Here is a 21,551-nt window from a genome sequence, read left to right on the forward strand (position 1 = left end):
CTGTCCCTGCTCTGCCACATCCACCGATTTTCCCATTTGGCTAAGAGTTCACTGATAACTTCTGTGCTGATGTCTGAAATGCATTAACAGGAATCCTGAGCATAAAAATAAAGTGGCAGCTGCCATTACCAGCTTTATTTGACAACAGCTCTTGCAACCTTGGATCAAATCTGCCCAAGAGGTGAGCCATATGCCACCATACAGGCAATCCTGACACTATCATACAACAAAGTAAATGGGAAAGGTACAGTTTTTTTCCTGAAAATGGCTAAAACTAATCATTTGAAGTGCAGCTCAGATATTTCCCATTATCATTTGAGTTGCAGTTACTCTTATGACCCTAAACAATAGGGATTGAAGAGTGGTTTTCTACCCCAAACAGCACATTGAGACCTTCTCCACTTCTGTACCTCCTGAATGCCCTCGTGAACTGGGAGCCACACTTAAAAAAATGAAGAAAGTGCTGCCAGCTTTATCCTCTGATCCACCAGATTGGTTTGATTTTGCCAGGCTGCTGCTTGTTACCACAGGCAATGTGTGGTCACAGGGAATTTTTATTTGATATTTATTGTTCCATTGTAGACTACTGCAGTTGCAGAAAGAGAATAAAGGTTTATTATCCATCCTGACACCCACACACTGTGGTGACTGATTCACTTGAACCTTCTTTGTAACTCTATCTATCTTGACAAAGGCCAACACTTCCTTTGGGCTACTAGTCCAGCCATTTGTAAGTTGTCTTAGTTAATAGTGCCTAGGAATTGATAATATGGCAGTGTCAGTAAATTCCTGGGTCTTGGATTCTTAAAGCTTTGCAAGGAAACATTGCTGCAAGACTCCCTTGTTTTTCTGCTGTTCTGGTGCCATTTACCTTGTGGATATTTAAATCTGCTGGGGTTGCTTGTGCTGCACCTGCACCACCAGCTGTAGGTAAGGAGAAGGTTTCTGTTCTGGCAGAGTGAGGCCTGTCAGCTGTTACTGCATTTTCAGAAGATGATTTCTGCTGCTCCTGAGGGTAACAGACTTGTAGAATTCATTTTTGCTTCTCTCCTTTACTGGCATGCAGACAGATCTGAAAGCTTCTGAGCACAGCAGCCCCTAAAAACTGCTCAGATGACCATTTCATACAAATGTCTTTAAATACACATGGAAAGCTCTGCACTGCTCTATTAAAGCAGACACTCTTTTCTTCGTGAAAAATAATATTTATATACTGCTGAGATTAAAAGGGAAAGAAAGTAAACTAGAGCCATACTTCTGGTTCCTTCCACTACATATCCTGGAATAAATTGCTCCTCATAACTGAAGGTGGTTACTGGAATAATAGGACATAGAACAGGTCACCACTGTTATTACTGTGTGAGCTTCAGTGGCACCCAGAGACCCTGCTAAGGCCAGGACCCCATTACATTGTGCTACCATAAAGGAGAAGAGTTTGCTGCCCTAAGCTTCCTTCCTTAATAAGGAAGGCAAATGACAGAAGGCAATGCCAGGGAAGGGAAGACTGTAGGTCTCTAGGCTTCCTGTCTGTGCATTATCTACCAGACCAAGCTATTACTTTCAGATATACATTTATGTACTATACAAACCACACTGTCCCAGAAACTTGACCAGTGGCATGGATCTGACTTGCACAGGCATTGGCATTCACCCATCACTCCATTTTACATTCCAAGATTTCAGTCTTTGCCCACCAACCTAATTTATTTAGGTTTTTTGACCCTTTCAAGATTCCCAGAGTTCCAGCATCTTGCAGTGAAACAGAACACAGTGCATGGACAGGAGAAATTGCCCTGGTGAAGCAAAGGGTTCTGTCCCAGAGTCCCATCAGCTCAGGAGAAGTCAGGTTTATGGATCATCAAACACTGCTGTTTCTTTTTAGTCACACATTCACAGGCTAAGTTTAGCCCAAGGTGTAATCCAGGTATCGTGCTGTGGATTTGGAGATACACAAATCCCAGGCCAGGTCAGTAAATGTGCAACTATTGGAAGCATGGCTTCATGTTGTGAAAGCTCCTTGTGGCTTTCAACCCTTTAAAGTCCTCGTTACTTCAAGGTTAAAGCTGGCCTTGCACTGGCTGGTAACTAAAGGACTAAAGAGTTTTGAAACACAAAATTATTTCAATAAGGAAGGCTGCCATTTGTATTCCATAATTAAATCTTCCAGAAGTGCTTCTGTCCACAAGGAAGAGATGACATTTAGCTGCTCTGAGCTGGGACATGGTTTGCAAATTATTTCAACAGCCTAAACTCAAATTTTTGCCAGTCATAACTAAAGAGAAGATTCCTCTCAAAATGCCAAGGAAGTGAAACACCATCCCCTTCCCAGCAAGCATTCACACATCCTCCTGAAGTGATATTCATGGGTGCTTTAAAGTCTCTTAATGCTCATGCAAAGTAAGTAATCAACTATGTTATTTACTTTACAGATGTAGAAAGATTAAGGACGTGCCTGTGGCATCACAGGAGCTGATCTGAGCACTGACATTTTTAGACTGAAACCCTGTGGCAACTCCATCAGGCCCTGCAACCTCTCACAGGTGGGGGCAAGAGGTGGGATGAAGGGAGAAAGAGCAACAGCAGCTAAGGGAATGATACTGGGGCAGTCTTCCACCCAGCAATTTATACCCAGGTATATTATTTGAAAACAATAATCCACCAGATACAGTGACCTTTCTCTGTGAAGGCAGCACACATCCAGGAAAGAATGATTATTGAGTGCATGTAGCTAAGCAGGACTGATAATACAAGTTTCTTCTATAAAACCCATTTCACAAACTGCAATTAGAAGCATTTTTTCTTTTATTTAAAGCAGCGATTACAACACTGCATTAAAAAATGTAACTGACAGGAAAAAGAATTCAAAAGAGCCATAGGGAGGAAGAAAAGATGGGTATTTATGTGAGATTTCCAGCTGGTGGGGCATAAAGAACAAAGTCCTGCAATGGCAGCTGTACCACAGTGCCAGAGAGAAGCATCCAATGCCACAAGAGGAAACAGAAAGGAAGCAAAATGGCTCTAAGATAGCTGGGTCAAATACCCAGGGGCAAGAAAAAGGCAGTGCAAGTGTAAAGTGAGGGAGGACAAAATAAAAGAATCAACACAAGTAATGGGAGGTTCAGCCATGACCAGATGACAAGAAAGACCTAGGCAGGGAACATGTCAGTCTGGCAAAGACTGAGTTTGGGTTTCAAATTTGTAACAGCTAAGAATACAACTCCTTCAGATAAAAAGTCATTCTTGAAACAAAAGCCAATCAGAAAAATTACTTCAAAGTATTATTTAACAGAGAAAAATTAATGAAAAATAATGGGTTCAAAGTCATTACGAGTTAAAATGAGCTGCTCAATCAGTCACTTCTTTGTAGCACATAATGGGCAGGCAGCATGCTGAATGGAAAATTTCCTATCAGACCTAGAGGCTTATTTTCCAAAAGCAGTTATTCTCAAATCACTTGTAAACATGATTTCCTTTTCTTTTTTTATGATGCTTTCTATGTGAGTGGTCTACAAATGACTAAAGCATCTCTGCATGTAGAAATGTGTTCCCCTATGTTTTTAGTCCCTGATTCTATCTTGTCAGGGTTTAACCCTGGCCCAGCAATTAAACTGAATAACAGACACTCTCTATTAATCTCTCTCTCCTCCTTGATAAAGAAAGGAGAGAGAATAAGGGAGAGAGACTGATGGGTTGGAAACTAAACTACACAACTTTAATGAACAGTAATGATAAATAGGTAAAATTACTAAATATATACAAATATACAGGAAAATGGAAACCACATTCCTCCCCCTTTCCCCCAATAACTCTCACGTCACCACCGAGGCTGCAGGGCAGCCCTGGGAAAGTCCAAGCTGGACTCCTGGAGTCGGCAGCAGTTGGGAACTGGAGGCAGGAACACACAGATATGGGCTGGGATGGATCAGGACCACAGGCAGACGAACGGACGGGATCCTTCCAGGATGCCGGGTGAAGGAAGGGAAGCAGGAAATCAGGAAATCCAGAAGTCTGGGAATCCGGAAATCCAGAAAAGAATCTGGCTCGGCCCTCGTGATGCCTCAAATTTATACTGAGTATGAGGTGTATGGGATGGAATCCTCTGTTTGGTCAATTCTGGCATCTATCTTGTCTGTTCCTCCCCAAATGAGGGCTCAGGTGGGACCTCTTTATCCTCCTGGACAGTAAAATGTTTTCCTCAGAGCTGAGCAGTGTCCTTGGCTCTGCACACCAGTCTCTAGCAGTAACTATAAACATCAAGTGTTATCAGTCCTAGAAGCACACACTGTCTGAGAAACTGGCTGTTAATTTCAGCAAGTGCAAATACTTACAAGAGACTTAGCTAAAAGCAAAAGTACAAGACAGAAAATCACCTTTATCCTGGCCCAAACCAGGACATATCTATACCTCTGAAACAGGCTCTGACATATAAACTCAAGGGCTGACAGGTTCCTCTGAGCATGATAATGCTGAGATAAAGGTGGAAGGGCCCCGTTTCACATCTTGATCCCAAATTCCTATTAGCCAGCATCACCCAGCTGCAGCCCTCTGCATCAGCTGGCCCCATGCATGGCTGGTGGAAGGCAGCCTGGTTTGCAACCTTCTGCAGTGCTTATCAGAGACCTGAGACTACAAAAAAACTCAGTACAGAGAGGCTGGGGTACTGCTGTGTATCATAAGCCAAAAAAAGTGCAGCAGCTCATCTGAGAGGTAAGATTTCACTAGGGCTATTGCTTTGTTGTAATTCATTAAAAAAATAAATACCACCAACAGGATCACTACACGGAATGTCACTGCACCAATTTTCTGCCTCCAGTTATTGAAGACTGCAGGCAGCACAGGCTTTCTCATTGCTCTAAAAAAGCTCCAAAGGAATGGAAAGGATGAGGAGAGCCAAAAGCTTTCAACCATATTCTAAGCAGAGAGATCAGCAAAACAAAGCAGTCTTGGAGAGAAAGAGCAGAATTTATATGAGGGATTACCAGGCATCCAGGTTGAATCTGTAGGAGGATGAGGGTAAAAATACATCGAGGAATCAAGATTAGTGTTACTAAACTGAGTAAGAATTAAAAATGTATCAGGAAGAGAATAATTAATTCTGGAGATTCCAGGCAAATCCATCACTAAGGCTTTTCTTTTCTCCTCCTGTTTCACTTCCTCTCTCTCAGAAGCACCTAATCTGTGCTACAGGCAGACAGATGGGCCACAAGAATAAGAAAGGGTTATTATTACATTTAGTTGAAAAAGCAGCTTGGGTGAAGAGCAGGTGCTGTGACACCTACAAGAGAGGTGCTGGTTCAGAGGGCACTGCATGTCTCCATCTGAACTCCACTTTTGCAGAGCTAATTAGAAACAAGCTTGAAATTGTAAAAATGAAAAACAAATAAAATTCCCATTACCACAAGTTCCAATCTACAGATGTGACTCTAATTTTTTTTTTTTTTTTTATAGTCCTGAACAGACTCAGGGAGATCAATCTGTTGACTGATACAGGCAGAAAGCTCTCAGTGCATGACAACACTGGATGTGGAACACACTCGTTACACCCTACGAACAAAAACTAATTAACCTTTGCACCAACCAGTCCCCTCTAAGCAGTTACTCAGCTCTCATCATGCTTATCATTAAAAACCCACAGCCAGACCAGCTGTAGAAATTACAAAACCAGTGAGTTAAGTCTAGAGGTGGGATAAAGTGAATACTGAAGGCAGCCTTTCGAGCCCAGATGCTCAAAGGTGCTGCAAGTACCATGGTAGCCTACAAAATCTGTGCCCAGGAAGATCTGCCCCTCAAGCTGATGAGCAGCATGCAAAGGAGGATACTCAACATTTTACAGTAAAAAGGGAGTCATATGGCCAATGCACTGGGGAGTCTGTGTGTACACACTCTACGTGTGCTGCATAAAATCCTGGGAAACTTTCTGTACTTTGCCAAGTTGAGGCAGCACTTTCAGGCATGTCTTGAATGAAGATTTTTCTTTTCCTCTACAATAGTATTACGAAACAGTCTCTTTCACACCTACCCCTCTTCTGACACTGTCACATATCCTAGTGCTACTGTACAGTTTTTTAAGTGTTTGATTCCTGGAAGAAACTGAGAAGCTAACGCAGTCATAAGAACCCTGTGTCTGAACATGGATCATTGAAAAGATCTTTTTAAGGGAACAGAGGCACAATGGATTTGTAACAGCCTTGGGTTTGTCGTGCCTTTGGAAGTGCCATTTAAGGACACTGACAATTAATATCTGTTTATGAAAAACTTTTCAAGTAATCCATGACACCCAGTCAGTGGCTGATACACCTTAGAGAGCATCTCCAGATATCAGGAAAAATACTGACTGGCCAAACGAGCTGGTGTAACCACGAAGGCAGGGAACATCCAACACTGCTCTCCTCTAAAATAGAGCAGTCCTGCTCCTCCTTTGGCTGCTCCTCCTCTGCCCTACCTCTCAACCCCTGTCCAGAAGGCTTCAGAAAACATTCGGTTCTTTCTGTAAAACTTCAAGCAGAAAAGAAGAGAAAAACCCCAATTCTGACTTTCCCAAGCAAGTCAGCATGCATTGCTCTTTGCATTCAAACTAAACAAACCAAAACAAATCCCTTCTAATTCAACCTTCATTTCTGGCTCTACATACAACTAATTCCTTGCCTCCTCCCCTCACCTTTGCCTGGCTGCTTATGAATCTGCAAACAAAAATGACTACACAACCTACCAGCCACAGCACTCAGCCAACAGCATCCTTTCACACCCCTCAGGGACTGTAAGAGGACACCAGGCTCCATCCCTGCCTTGATTCCAGGGAGGACTCGACTCACACAGCAATGAACAATTTAATTCTGCATTTTCAAACCCCCTTTTCTTTTCTGAAAGATGTATCCCAGAAGTGGATGCTTTCAATTACAAGGGTGGTATTTTCAGTCTACTGTTGCTAATCTATCCCAAATTTCCCCTGAACCATGGTGCTTCTCCCAGCCTTTTCCACCCACTGTTTATTTGAATTGAGGAGCCCAGGATGAGGTTCTGTCAGCATAGCAAAGTTCTAGAGTAGACATTGGTCTCTAGAAACCTGACCAAGATTATCATACTCAATTCACTTGTAACATCATCCAATTTTGCACCAGGTTCTTCACATATTCTAAGTTGGTTCATTAGATCCTTGGTTGAAGGAAGCCCCTAAAGTCAACATTTAAATCCCTACAATAAGTCTTGATACCAAATGTTATGAAAATAAAGATGTTCACTGGGTTCAGTGTACATTCAAATGCCAAAAGGTTTAGGTTGTCTTCTGAATAGGGAATATTTTTCAGTAAGATCCATGTAAATGTGTCTGTTATTAATCAATTAATGATGGGGATGCACAAACTTGTGCTAAAAACAACTGCTAGAAGGCAGAAATGTGTTCAAGGGAAAAGAAAACAGAAAAACATTTCCATACATTTAACTTAACTTAAAAAGTGTTATAAAACCCACTGAAATAAGTAGCACAAAACAGAATAAACCTCTCAAAGGAATAACATTCTGGCATATCAGAAAACAAAATGCAATAACAAATAGATTTGAAGTGGGTTAGATCTGCTTAAAAAACCACATAATCTGTCTACAAAACCAGAATATATTTCAGAAAACAACAAAGCCCTCTTCAATGAATTTGAAGGGGTAAGAACTGTTCTCACAAGCAGCAAAACTATGTGTGAACACCAGAAACTTTTTTCATCCTCATTTTTCCTTGGTTTTTTGCAGTCTGCTCCCTCTCCATGATTTTACTTGTCACCTTTCAGACCCAAGTTTATTTCTGAAGTCTCAGGATTGTTAAGCACTGATCTCCCAGGAAGTTCCCTTTTTCAGTGCTGATGTGCTACAAAAAAGCAGGCTCATTTCTCTATATTTTAGAGGCATGTAAACTTCACAAGAAGCCCAGTATCTTCTTGTTCCAGTATCTTTTTGTCCCTCTATCATTACAGATGCCCTGATGTGAAATTAAAATAATTCCTGGCAAGGAAGTCACAGCTAGATAGGAATATAACCATACAGCACTGGAAGAGGAACATTCCTAAAAACATGAGAAACCAACCCTCCTTTCCCTTCCCTTTCATATTATTTATTCAGTCACATCCCAGTAAATCAGGCTATGTCCATCAGGATAAAGTAGAAGAAAGTACTGATGGGCTTTCCTCTTTATCATTAAGGTTTTTGGACTGAACTGATGATATTGGTCCTAATTCTACACAAAACAAATTTATCACACACAGATCTTCAAGTTCCTTCTGATGGCAACTGCAAACCCTTTGAGAAGCTCTGAACTTCCTTGGTTTGTGCATGATTTTACACAGCATTGCTGAGGCTCCTTTTTGCAATGTCTCTGATTCCAGCAGAAGTTTCTGGACAGAGGACTGACAGAATCTACTTTCCATTCTCCTGTCATCCTTTCTTCAACACCAAGACTCAGCTGTCTCAGAGGTAGTGTAACAATCAGCCCCAGAGAATGCCATTGCCATTTTCATTCAGAAATGCAAGGTCACCTCCGTGCACATTCAGGGAGATATTCAGCCTCTGCAGAGGGCCAGTAAGGGCTCCACGGGGCTCTTCAGTCATGCTCAAGTGCTCCTCTGAAGGTTTAAATGGTGTTTGGACCTCCAGGTGACCCTCAGCTCAGGCTGATGCTCACTTCAGTGCACAGGGAGTGAAAGGTAAGGAGTGCCCCCAGTTATCCTGCAGTTCGAATAATTGTAAAAGCATTTCCCCATGCAAAGCGAATATGAAACAAGAAGTCACAAAGCTGATCAGCTGTCTGAAAGTTGGAACAGTTTTTCTTTGCCTGAACTGATGATAATCACCTGTGCTCAAGAGGCTGGGCGGGTTTCGTGTGGTCACCTCTTGCCTACCTAGTACTGCTAAGAACAAGGCAAATCGTTCCCAGGCAGCATGCACAAGAAAAAAAAAAACAAAAGGAAAAAATAAAAATGTACCTTGTAATGATTATTAAAGTTCCATTCTTTCATTTGCAAGAAGTCACTTTTTTTAAAGAAAGTAGGAATGAGTATCGGGAGATAAGGAACCATTAATGAGCCCTCTGCCTTGGTTTCAATTACAGTGTGAAATTAATTTAGTGCACTTTAAGCACAGAAGAGGTAAATGCTCTCTCTTGGTAAGAGGCTGCAATTTTCTTAATAAAGTGTCAATATAAATATGTTGCTTTAAGACAGGGAGAACAAGCCAGTTAGTTCAGAAAGAATGGGACATAATAAACCAAAGGTTATCAAGGAAACCAAATGGCAAAACTAATAAATAAATTGGCTGACTGAAAATTGTATGGCAGAGAGCTGATAAATTAGGGTCTAATTACAAACTTCTTTTTTTAAAAGAGTGTTTTAAGCTCATGATAAGCATCCAAGTGACTAACACTGTGAAAGACAACATTACTCCAGTAATTTCAAAAAAGAGGAGTAGCCCATGGGAGGAGAGATGTTTATGGTTGGAAGTGGTAAGAAATCTGAGCCCAGTGAACCTGAAAATAAATACATGCATAGAGACAAGAGGTTAATAATGCTTGTGGACTTAAAACATGCTTGCAAAATGTGAAATGGCTACAGAGACAAATGCAGAGAGCTTTCTGATGGATTGGGAAATGTCACTGCAGCAGAGACTGATGATGGGGCCCTGCCACCAGCCCTTTTCAACAACACCAGCCAATTCCTACCCTGAGACATTGGATAGAAGGAAAAGAGCTTGACAGATGTGCTTGCCTGAGTGGGTATCTACCAGCTCTGCTTTGGAGTATACACTATTGGTTTTTATGGCCTAGGGTCTGAAATGCTGACACCATCACCACACCCCCCAAAAAAATTTAAATAAACCAATACACAAAGAATTGAGAGAGATCTCTTGCAGCCACAAGAATCAGGTTTATCTAACAAGAAATGCAGAAAACCCTGCTGAAGAGTGCACAGAGGCAGCTCCTACGTGGAGCTGAACTGCACTGAAAAGGGCTCAGTCTGAACGGTCTATTTCTTGCTAAAAGGGGAGGAGAGAAAATTGGGAAATCTCCAAAATGCTCTTTAATGGACTAAAACACTTTTTAAAGAGTTGTCTGCTTTCATTTCCCTGGCTTTGAGGCAATGGGACATACAAAGCAAATTGCCTCCCAGCTTGCTGAAGCAGTGACAGTGGAACAGCCTCATGCAGCTCTCAAGTAATTAAAGCCACTCAGCTTCTGAACAGGTGCCTAGCAGCAACACCCAAGATGTGTTTCCATCCCCCAGTAACACACTGCTTAACACATTTTATTGCCTAATTACTCCCACACTCACATTTAGTGCCCTTGTTAATCCAACACTTGAAGAGAATCCTTGCCCTTGCTTAAATATGTCTTGATCCTCATCTTCCTGCCACTGGTGTAAATCAGAACTCATTTCACTCACATTAATGGAGCTACTGCAGTGGCAAACATCTAGGAATGGAAAAATTAGGCTTCTATCCCAAAATGAACAGTTGGGCTGGCACCAGTAGCGTGCACTTATTTTCAGGCATTAAAACAAAATACCCTTTTTCTCTGGTACCAACTCAAAGCAGAGTTTTTAGCTGTCAGTGCTGAGAATAACCCTGACTCCAAATGAGTTTATTTGGGTTTTTTTCCTCTTACCAAAGACACCACAGTGGTATCTTTGCTAGCAGCTCTGATGATTGCCTTCAAGGCTGGCTCATTCTATCCTCAGAAAGACAATGATGCAAGTAAAGGTGAATACATGGCAATGCCATTAGAGATAATCAATATAATGAGCAGAGGGAAGACAGCACAGACACAGGAGGTCATCTAGAACACTTCAGCTTTCAGCCTTCCATCAGGTCACACTGTAATTACAGCATGGGGAGGGTTTCTGTGCATTGCAGGGAGAGAGAAGCTCTGAGACCTCTCCCCAGGCCTGAGTCCTTCTATTCAGCTGGAGTTAAGGGATGGTGGGAATTCAGCCTCTTGACATATGGAAATCTGAAACTATGGGAAAGCTCCAAACTACAGACCCACACTGTTCAGCCACTGCTCAGCTGCTCACACTCCCCAGCAAGGGAAGATCCTGTTACATTTTTAGTACTACAAATTCACTTGTGGCACTACCTTGCCCACAAGCTGCAGGCAATACTGTGCCTTTGAAGAGCTGAAACTGGATGAAATTAGCCACAGTCATGGATACTTTGGAGTCCTTGCTAATGGTCACTGAGAAATACAACACTGCAATTCTCAGAGTGAGGATGAGAAAACAAAGAAGGGGGAAAAAAAGAAAGAATTTCCACAGAGACTTCCACATACAGGAATAAGAGAACTGCCTATAAATCAAAAGTGATATCCATTGAGACAAGGAGAATGAACATTACCAGTGCCATCATTTCCTGTCCTTTTCCATTCACGTCAGTCAAGAAAAATCCTGAAGAATAAGATCACCAAAAAGCAGTGGCTCTAGGCATTCTCAGGCTCTACTCATCTTTTTATATCTCTTGGCAAATTAATATTAGTAAGAGATCCCTTTTGAAAAAGAGATGACATTCAGAAACAACAGACTGAGATAGCTTGCTGACTCTTCCTGGTGGCTGAACAGATTAATGAAATTTAAATCAGTTCACAGAAGTCAACTCAAGGTCACTTATGTGACACTTTTCTGAAGTACCCAAATCAGACAGTGCAAACCAAAAGGTCATGCAAGAATGGAACTTTTCAAGCTATGTTTTCATTTTTTTTTTCTTTGAATAGTCAACAGAGGAAATATCTTTCCTGCTGGCATGATAACATTCTTCCAGCAAGCTCAGATAAAGAAGCGACTGAAAGGGAAGAAACTACAGGTTTCCAAAAATTAATTACTCTGGTTCCCCTGATCACATGAGGAGACCTCTAAGTCATGGTCTGGGAAAACCCTGGGAAGACTCATGTCACCCTGACCTATCTTATCCAGTCCTGCTCTTTTCTTTTGCTACCAGCAGAAAGCCAAAATAAAGTATTCAAAATGGTCACATCACTAACAGCTGGGAAACATGAGGGAGAGACTGAGACACAGAATGTTTGTAACCCAGAAAAATGAATTAAATAAAGATTTTAGGAGCAACTTCTAGAAAGGAAAGCAACAAGAGGACACAGAGAGCACCAGGGCCACAGATGAAAAGGACAAAGGGGAGAAATGGCTCATCCTCCTTGGCTTTCAGTGGTGACACAACTGCTTACAACCCCCCTGGTTTGTGTATCAGGTCTCTGCTGTCAAAATAGCTGCCCAGGTGGGACCTCCATGCAGCTCCTGCCATGTGCATGGCTTTCTGTAGCAGACTGGTAGATGTCTCCATCTGGAGAAGAAGTCCTCTTCTGCTACCCAACAACTATTAGCTGGGGCTTCTTTGAGCCCTCCCAACTCCTCTGCAAGTCCAGATGCAAAAGGGATTAGGAGAATGTGCTCAGAAGACATAAACTTCTATTACAGCCACAAGACACAAAAGAATGAAAATAACGGGGGAAAAATGGTCTGGTGCCTCAAATAATAATAATTAAAAAAAAAAATCCACCAACAAAAAACTTGTGAGTTCTTGCCAAAATAATGGGGGAAAAATGGGATGGTGCTTCAAATAATAATAAAAAAAAAAAAGCCAAAACCAACCAACCAAACAAAAAAAAACCAAAAAAAAACCAAAACCAAAAAATTTGTGAGTTCTTGCCAATTTCATTGAAATTCATGGAAAGACTCCACATAATTATTTTACAGCCAAACATTGTCAGTGTAAGATGGCAACCCTGAATTTTGGAGATGCAGAGGTATCTGCAGCAAGGCCCATTGCAATTACCCCCACCACTGCCTTACAGATCATTCTGAGGCTACAACAGGTGCTGAGCAAGTCTTTTTACAGCTTCTCCTCTTTATTCCAAGTAAATTGGTTTCTGACACGAAGTAGCCCCTGGGGGGATGCTGAAGTCCTTAGAAGAGTTGTGAAAAGCAACTCTGAACTCCAAGAAAGAAGACAGACCCTTGTCATTGGGCCCTCAGTAGCTACATCTTGAGAAGCAACCTGGGGATTAGGGCATTGTATTTAAGAATATATGTCTTAGGTTTGCTTGGTCTTGTCTATTTGCCTGGTCAGTTTGGTCTATGCTGAGCTAAGTGTAATTAAAATAAGGAATGGACTCTACCAGCTTGATAAATGATACCATGGTATAACAAGTGTGTCCTGCAATGCTCAAGGCTGGCCTTCCATGTGATCTCCTTTTACTTCTCTACACATTTGTGGAGAGAATGAATTTAATAGGAATTTAATGTTTCTTTTTCAGTGGTGTTCTGCCAATACCATGATCAGTCCTAAGAACAGGCACCTTGAACAGAAGAAAGGAAATTAGGAACCACGGAGACAGAGAAAGATTAAAAAGTCCACAAATACGGTGGAGTGATTCTGGAAATTTATGTTCTGCCTTCATAATCTTCCTTTAAAAATAATAATAAGAAGGAAGGCTTATTCTTTGAATAGTAACTGTAACCAAGTTGTGTCACCACTGCAGCTTTTACATTCTTACACTATGAAGGCAAAAGAGACCCACGTACCTTTTGTTGCCAGACGGACACAGTTGATTTTGGTTTCCTGAAAGATAATAAAAAAATATAGAAAAATATCAGGATGTGTCATTTGCCCCCACACAAAAACCATACATACCTTTAAAAAGCAAAACAAATAAGCATTTTTCTTCCCCTTCATCTCTGCAAATCCCACCAGCAGTTTTAGTGGCACAAAACACTCCATACTAATGGACTTGCTTACAGCTGCTTCTCTTACTATTGAGAAGTTAAGAATGAAAATGTTTTTCTACACTGAATGTGTGAGTGATGGGTGCAGCATAACTGCCTGATTACCTAGTAGAATTCACCCATTTTGTGACCTGATGTCATGGGCTGGCAAGCCTTGAGTCCACAGTACACGGAACTGTACACTGAATTTTCATGCACCGTTACTACAAATTGTTCAAATTGGGTATTTATTTAAACACATGGCAAACAGACACCAAAGCAGTCATTTGAATATTTCAGGACTCTGATATGTATGGGAAGCAAACCAGCATGCTGTATGCCTAGCTCTGCCAAGTGAGCCATTCAAACACAACCCACACCACCGCTGCTTGTCATTGCAGAGCTGGGATAAAACCCAATGCTTTTGTTGAAACCACCTGAGAGCCAAGAGATCTGTGTAAACAGGAGTTTGGATTGCAACAGCAATGTTGTGTTTGGCTTAATTAACAGCTCAAGCTCGGCAGCCTTCTCAGCCCCCCCCTCCACTGAAAACACATCCATCCCTTCTGGTATCCCCAGCTCCTCATTGGCATGAGTTGCTTCTGTCCAATGCACAATTGCTGTCCAAATCTTAATGTGTTGCTTGGTTAAAAAGCTGGCTTTGGCAGGCAGAAATGTGCTGCAGGGTTTTGGTAGCACTTGATGTCTTTACACGCTCATGTACATGTCTTGGGCATAATGAATACTGCATAAATTACTGTGTGGAACACTGCTACATTAATATGGATGCTGTCTGGGCTCTGGAAACAGCAGCCTTGCAAATGTGCTGCTGAGCACCTCATTCCATTCCCAGGCAATAAGGCAAACACTGTGGAAGTCTGAATTTGCTATTGGAGAAGATCAGCTCCATCTGTGACAGATCCTTCTTGGCAGGAGCAGAACCACACAGCCCCATTGTGCCTTTCTGCTCTTAGTTTCAGGGAGGTAAGGAGCAGTTGCAGGATGGACATTGGGAAACACAGCAACAATTCCCTCTGATCCCTTTCTATGCAGCCCCAAAGATACCTATCAGCCACAATACCTGGATATATTCAGCTATTATTGGATATTCAGGCTTATTGGATATAAGCAACCCTATGAGTAATGTAGAAACCACAAGAAATTCAGAAGGACAAACTGTCCCTGATGATCTTGCCTTTAAACACTTTGAAGGAATTCTGGATGACCATGAACAAATAACATCTAATAAAGTCATCCTTACAGCCCCCAGACTGGGACTGAAGCTCTGTTTATCCCAGTTCTCTCTCTTTGATGCACTGACTCCCCTCTCCCTCAAAACTTTACTCCCTACACAACCTGTTCAGCCATCAGAACTGCAAAGTCAGCAGAGCTGGATGCCAGAGCTCTCCATTCATCTCTGCCTTGGGTATAATCAGTTTGAATTGCCAACTACTCTGGAAATCCAAAGTCTTTATTACTAGTACTGGTATGTGAAGCAGGAAAAACACAGCTTTTTTTTTCAGAGCAAAGCCTTCAGCACGTAATGCTGGAAATTGTAACCCATACAAATCCTCATGTGGTTTACAATCCAAGACAAGGTGACCCAGAAAACCAGTGTTGAAGAATAAAGTAAATAAAAAAACATCATTATAGCATTTTTGCAGTCTGAAAGTAGGTGGACACTTGCTCAGGTTTCACTGTGGAAAGATATCCTTGTGTATTCATTGCTTTTTGCTAGCTTCAAAGTGCAACAAAAAGTTGGAGAAATCAGTCAATGTTGAGAAGAGGCGAGAAAACCAAACCTGAAATCTTGTTAATGATGCTGTAAGTGATCTCATTGGAGCATGTGCATATTCCTGCACATTACCCTCCCACAGGGTAATTTGAGAAGACAGGATGCAGAGGGTTCTGTTTGCATCTACATCTACTAATTGCTGCATTTAGCTCAGACAATCACAGTTATTAGAAGACCAGGACCTAGCACTGCCAAAAGCAAGGGCAATCAATCAGGAGAGAACAAGACATCTGGACCTCAGAAACTCATTTCAAATTGCATCTTCTGAGAAGGAAAACATAAAATAAACCTGCACAGACACCAGACGTCCAGTTACTAGGGATGGTTAAGTTGAAAAACTTGAACTTAGTCCATATTCCTGATTAGGGATGATTATTCCATCAATTTCTATTGACTGCCTCATTGATCAACCCACTGCTTACCTCTTTGGTGTCTCATAAAAATGAGATCTCTTTAAACTCAATTTTTCTTTGATTGATGTTGAGAATTAGTATTTTGTATGAACTTCTTAACCAAGAAACAGAATAAATAAATGCACTTCTTTTCCCCCCAAAACCAGTAAAAGCATTTTCCCATGATATAATTCATTTTCTGAAAAATATTACTTTTGATCCTCTCTACTATTTACTTTTGATTCAGACAAGGTGCTTTCCTGTCTACAACAAACTAAGATGCTTCTCTCTTGAGTGAAGCAGGAATAAACAACATTATCCATCCAGATGGCTTAGAGAAATTACAAGAAAAATAATGATTTAAAGGGATACTAAAAAGATGTTCTTTCAAAAGCTGTGTTATCACAGAAGCTTTACAAGGCCTTATGTCCACAACATCATCTAATGATGACCTGAGATCCTATATATTCAGTATAGAATACCTGCTTTATATTATGGTTCAAATCAGGAACAACTTGATTTAAGATTGCTACTTCAGCTCTTTATCACTGTCAGGCTAAGACAGACATTTTACATCTAAACACTAACAGAACAATTTCAGCATATTTAAGCCCATCTACACATTTCCTCTAAGACATTTAGATAAGTTTGTTTTCTGGAACTTACTTCCATATAAATAAAACATGATTCCAATCTATGCTCATTCAAGGCTGAACCCTGGGGCTAAGTTTTTAAGTCCATACACCATGGACATAGCCCACTGGACTGTGTTTTGGAATGCTGGCAGACTATTTCTGGAGGGCAGACTCCTACCTACAGTTAGAATGAGCTGGAGACCCCCTGAGGAGAGGACAGACTGTGGCTGTGCAAGCCTCTCTGCCAACACAACTCATGCACACAAACTGGAAACTACAAACCATGATCCTGTTACAGCATCCCTTGGCATTTTCAGATTATTTTTTAAAGTATCTCCTTCCAGTATAGTTTTTCTTTCTTTCTTTTTCAAAGCAAGGGAGCTGATGCTGTCTACTAATTACCTGGGTTCCTAAACACACATTTTACTGATGTACACTGGATGATTACAAGACAAGTTCTGCCTTTGTCTCTTCAGTGTTTGGATGGGAACTATTTTCTGCAGCAGAGGGCTATGAAGGCAGCAGCACATATGTTTATGCGACAGCTGCATCTTCACAGCCTAAGAAGGCAAATGATTTTGTTGCTTTTTTTTTAATTTTTCTTTTAAAATGACAGCTTGCTGTTTACAGACTACCAACAACAATAAAAGAAGCTGAGCTTTTTCACCCATCTGTTTTCACACCCACAATTCTTTCTTCCCTTTACTACTATTATGACTTTGCATTAGTTAAACACTTCTTGCCTTGACTGAAGAGCCACCTGCCAGCACCAATGAGATCTGCTGTCCCCAGACATACCCAGCAACAGGCACAGCTTCATCAGGCACCTCAGCTGGGGCACAGGCAATTTTACCTTTCCCTGCTGCACCCAGGAGACAAGAAATTGTCTGGAGTACTGCATCCAGTTCTGGAGCCCTGTTACAAGAAAGTCATAGATGTGATGGAGAGTGTCCAGAGAAGGGCCATGAGGATGGTCAGAGGGCTGGAGCACTGAGAGAGTTGGGGTTGTTCAGTCTGGAGAGGAGAAGGCTCTGAGGAGATCCCATTGTGGCCTTCCAGTATCTGAAGGGGGCTACAAGAAAGCTGGGGATGGACTTTTTAGGATGTCAGGGAGTGATAGGACATGGGGGAATGGTTTCAAACTAGAGGAGGGGAGACTTAGATTAGATATTAGTAAGATATTAGATATTAGTAGATATTAGTAGATATTAGATATTAGTAAGAAGTTCTTCACCATGAGGGTGGTGAGACACTGGCACAGGTTGCCCAGAGAGGTGATGGAAGCCCCATCCATCCCTGGAAGTTTTTAAGGCCATGCTGGACAGGGCTCTGAGCAGCCTGAGCTGCTGGGAGGTGTCCCTGCCCATGGCAGGGCATTGGAACTGGGTGATCTTAAAGATCCTTTCCAACCCTGACAATTCTATGACTCTAATTACCAACCTCCAGCCCAGGCTCAGTTCCAGCTGTAGCTGCCCATGTCCCAGAGACAGAGGTTGAGCATGCCTGCTGGCAACCTGATTGCCACAGGAGACAGACCATGGTTCTGTCCACTGAACATCTCACAGGATGAGATTTTGGTCCTCAACACATTTTGCCCAAGTCCAGAGGAGCTCTAGATTGTACGTTTCTTTTTTAATCCCACTGAAGCCAACTCTTTGCTCTCTTCAGATGCCTATGTCTGTGGCAGGGCAAGTGGACTCCCCTAGAATTTCTATCACCAGCTTAAGGAAACCGTGAGTTCTCTGAGAGTCTAAAAAAAAAAAAATAAAAATCTACTCCCGCCCTCCCAATTACCAGCTATTTTTTATTATCTGTGTGCTTTTGTTCAGCTCATCTCTGGGGCTAAACTGGAGCAGTTTGCTCTCTCACCTTATGACTCAGCTGAGAAGGGGAATCAGGAGGAGGAGGGAAGCCCTGTGGGCTAAAATACAAACAGATTTAATGAAATAGCAGAACTGATATAAACACTGACAGAGCCTACATAAGCTCACACTCAGCCTACTCCTGGGGAGCAGCTGAGGGGGCAGAAGGCAGAGAGGGAGGAGGCCCTGGAGGTAAGAATTCCCATCAGGACAGCCCAAATCCAGCAGGAGCCTGAGGTGAGTGTGTGGGACGTGATGTCCCTGTCACCAGAAGCATGGGACACCCCTGTCACCAGCAGTGTGGGACATGATGTCCCTGTCACCAGCAGGGTCAGCATCCCTGACCTCCATGGCTGGCCTGCAGTCCTGTCCCAGGGCCACCAGGACATCCTGGCATTTGGAGAGGGCAGATTTAACAAGTGTTTAGGGCTTTTCTTATTTACAGTAGGAAGTTATTTCCATGCAATACAGTTTGTATCAGTGAATGCCCACCCCCTCCCAACATCTCACACAGGAGGATGGTTTTATTTACTCTTCAGAACATGCTCAGGTCCACATGGTCCAGCCCAAGATGGCCAAGCAGATGTGGAAACAGGGGCTTACAAAGAGTGAAATGCTCCCACAGCCTCTTTATTTCTGCCCCAGAAGCTCCACGGTGAGATTAAGAACGAGGAAACATAACCAAACAAAACTGTATACCTGAAACCCTACTGAACACAGAGCTCCCCAAAGCTTTTAATAGTTCACAGAAGAAATGCAGGTGGCCTTGGTGCCACTTTATTTTTCAGAACACAGCTTGTGCTGATCCAAAGTATCTCACTGGTTTTTATTTTCCTGGCCCATCTCCACAGGGATGAATACCACTGCTCCATACCTCCAAAATATCTCAGAAGAAGAACGTTGGGTACTGCAAGTAGACCTGTCAGCATCTAGAAATCCAGCCTGCTGTCCCCTGATAATAATGAACTGCCCGATTGTGCATGTAGTACAAGTCATTAGAGAGCAGAAAAAATCAATGAGAATCTCTGCAGAGTCTACTGTTCTCTTGAAAAAAATAAGATTCTCATTGATTCCTGGGGTGCTACTTTTCACAATTCTGATCTGCAAACATCATTCACCTGTTGGCCCAGATGCTGGCAGCATCTCCCCATCACCTCCAGCTGCCTTAACAAAGGCTCCTGCCTCATCTCCCATTTAGTGGAAAAATGGCCAAGAGTTATTGATTGCAACTGTGCCATTACAGATTTCATTTTAACTCAATGAGAGAAAAATGCAACTCCAGGAAGGTTCTGTAGGAAGCTCTAGTTTCTAAGCTGCTCAGAAATTCAGGGAAGTTTCCCAGCAGACAAAGAATTCTGCCCATTTGTGCATGTGGCTGGATCACTAACCAGACACTGCCATCTACAATGACCCAGGTAAAGAGCCTGGGGACAATAAACCCTGCAACATTTAACTTTGATAATTAAGTCACTGTAAAAGAGGATAAGGAGTTGTAATCCTGGCTCCTCCTTTCAGAGGGATGAACAGTGAAAGAGCTGGGGTTTTAAAAGGCTGAGCTCAGGGAGGTTTTGGAGACAAGGAGGAAGTCATGCTCTGTCACACAGTCATCTGTAGCAGGTGGCACCAGGACAAGGAGCAAACATCAGTTTAGTACCTGGATGGCTGTGACAGCATGTGTGGAGATCCTGCCAGAGGAGAGCAGAGCCAGTCCTCTGCTTGTGTCATTCCTCATGCTAACTCTATCTAACAACTAAACAGTAACTACTATTGCTTCTCATCCTCACAGTTAAAAAAACCCAGGAGCTTCCATTTCCTTTTTCTTTTTTTCCCCCTTTGAGTTCAGCATTTGGCTTTCAGCAGTCCCTAGGAGGGAAATTCACACAACTTGCAAGTGTTTTGTAGAACAAAGCTGAAAATCATTCTGTCTCACACATGTTCTCTTTAGACTCCTGTCTGGAAGCAACACCAAGATGACCAAACTCCACAGGAAAGAATTCAGCCAGTGACAGCTTTCCCATTCAAACTCTCCAACAACAAGGACAACACTGAACAAGAGAAGGCAGAAAACCTCATGATCTGATTTTACAGCAATTTGCCACCCTTGTTTTGCATCCAGCTGTTAATTATATTCCTTTCACTGTAACAATCACAGCTAATGGTTGCAGAACAGACAAGCACACCAAATGAGCACAACCCTCCATGTACAGCAGAGCTGAAACAATGCAGAACTCCTATAACATTTCTACCTCCTCCTAATCAAGCTTTTTGACCAAGTACCCAATGCTTCATCAAATTAAGTCCTCCCTAGAGTCCTGCATTTCCAAAGGAAGGTGTTCTGGTTCACTTCACAAACATTTCTCGTTGCAGATTCCAGGTGTGGAATGAAATTTCATTATTTTATACCTGACAGTGATTAATGAAACTATAGAATATCCTAATTAAACAATGACTGGCAAAGTTCTGTGAAGTTTTTCATGTGCAAGGGAACATCAAAGTTATGTTTTGATTGTGCTAAATTATTACTCTTTCAATTTTTTTGCAGATGTACATTACCAAAATTGCCTTATTGCAGCTGTAAGTATTAGCTGGGTTTATGAAGACCAAAGCTGCTCAGATGGATAGACATAAGTGAAAACCCAGCACTCTTAAATATAAACTATACCTGTACACAAAACACAAATTACCTATAGCTGCAAAAAACTGGATGCAGTCCTAATGATTAAAATGTGGAGCTTAAGGACTTTATCAAGAAACAAAAAGAAGCCATCTACTCCTCTGAAATCTGTATTCCACTTGGGCATTTGCTCTCTATTTTTTCCCATACCACTGCACTTCAAGGGTAGATGCACACATACTGTGGCAACTTAAGATACTGGCACAACAGGTATTTGCTTGCTCAGATGGGACTTTGCATTGGCTGGCAAGATACTTCTCATCTTCTCCTGCTTTCACAAACTATGTTTTGTTGCTCACAGACTCTTTTGATAAATTATATTTAAAAAGTTCTCCACAGAAGAAGCAAGTTGTCCTTTTCTTTTCTTTTTTTTTTTTTTTTTTTTTTTGATTCCTTTTCATCTCGTTTGTAGAGAGTCTGATACAACCTGCCAGCTAAGAGATCCAGAAACAGC

At 41.9% G+C, this 21,551-nt stretch overlaps 1 protein-coding gene across 1 annotated transcript in view; it reads right to left on the minus strand.

Moving 5' to 3' along the window:
- Positions 1-21,551, minus strand: part of PTPRT (protein tyrosine phosphatase receptor type T) — a 327,684-nt gene that overhangs the window by 71,618 nt on the left and 234,515 nt on the right. The window contains exons 13-14 of the mRNA XM_030463338.1: positions 13,560-13,596; positions 8,832-8,888 (exon numbers count right to left, since the gene is read on the minus strand). Of these exons, the coding sequence (XP_030319198.1) occupies positions 8,832-8,888; positions 13,560-13,596 (94 nt within the window). The remainder of the gene's footprint in view (positions 1-8,831; positions 8,889-13,559; positions 13,597-21,551) is intronic.

This window comes from Calypte anna, chromosome 20 (genome assembly GCF_003957555.1).
Source record: "Calypte anna isolate BGI_N300 chromosome 20, bCalAnn1_v1.p, whole genome shotgun sequence".
Classification (NCBI taxonomy): domain Eukaryota; kingdom Metazoa; phylum Chordata; class Aves; order Apodiformes; family Trochilidae; genus Calypte; species Calypte anna.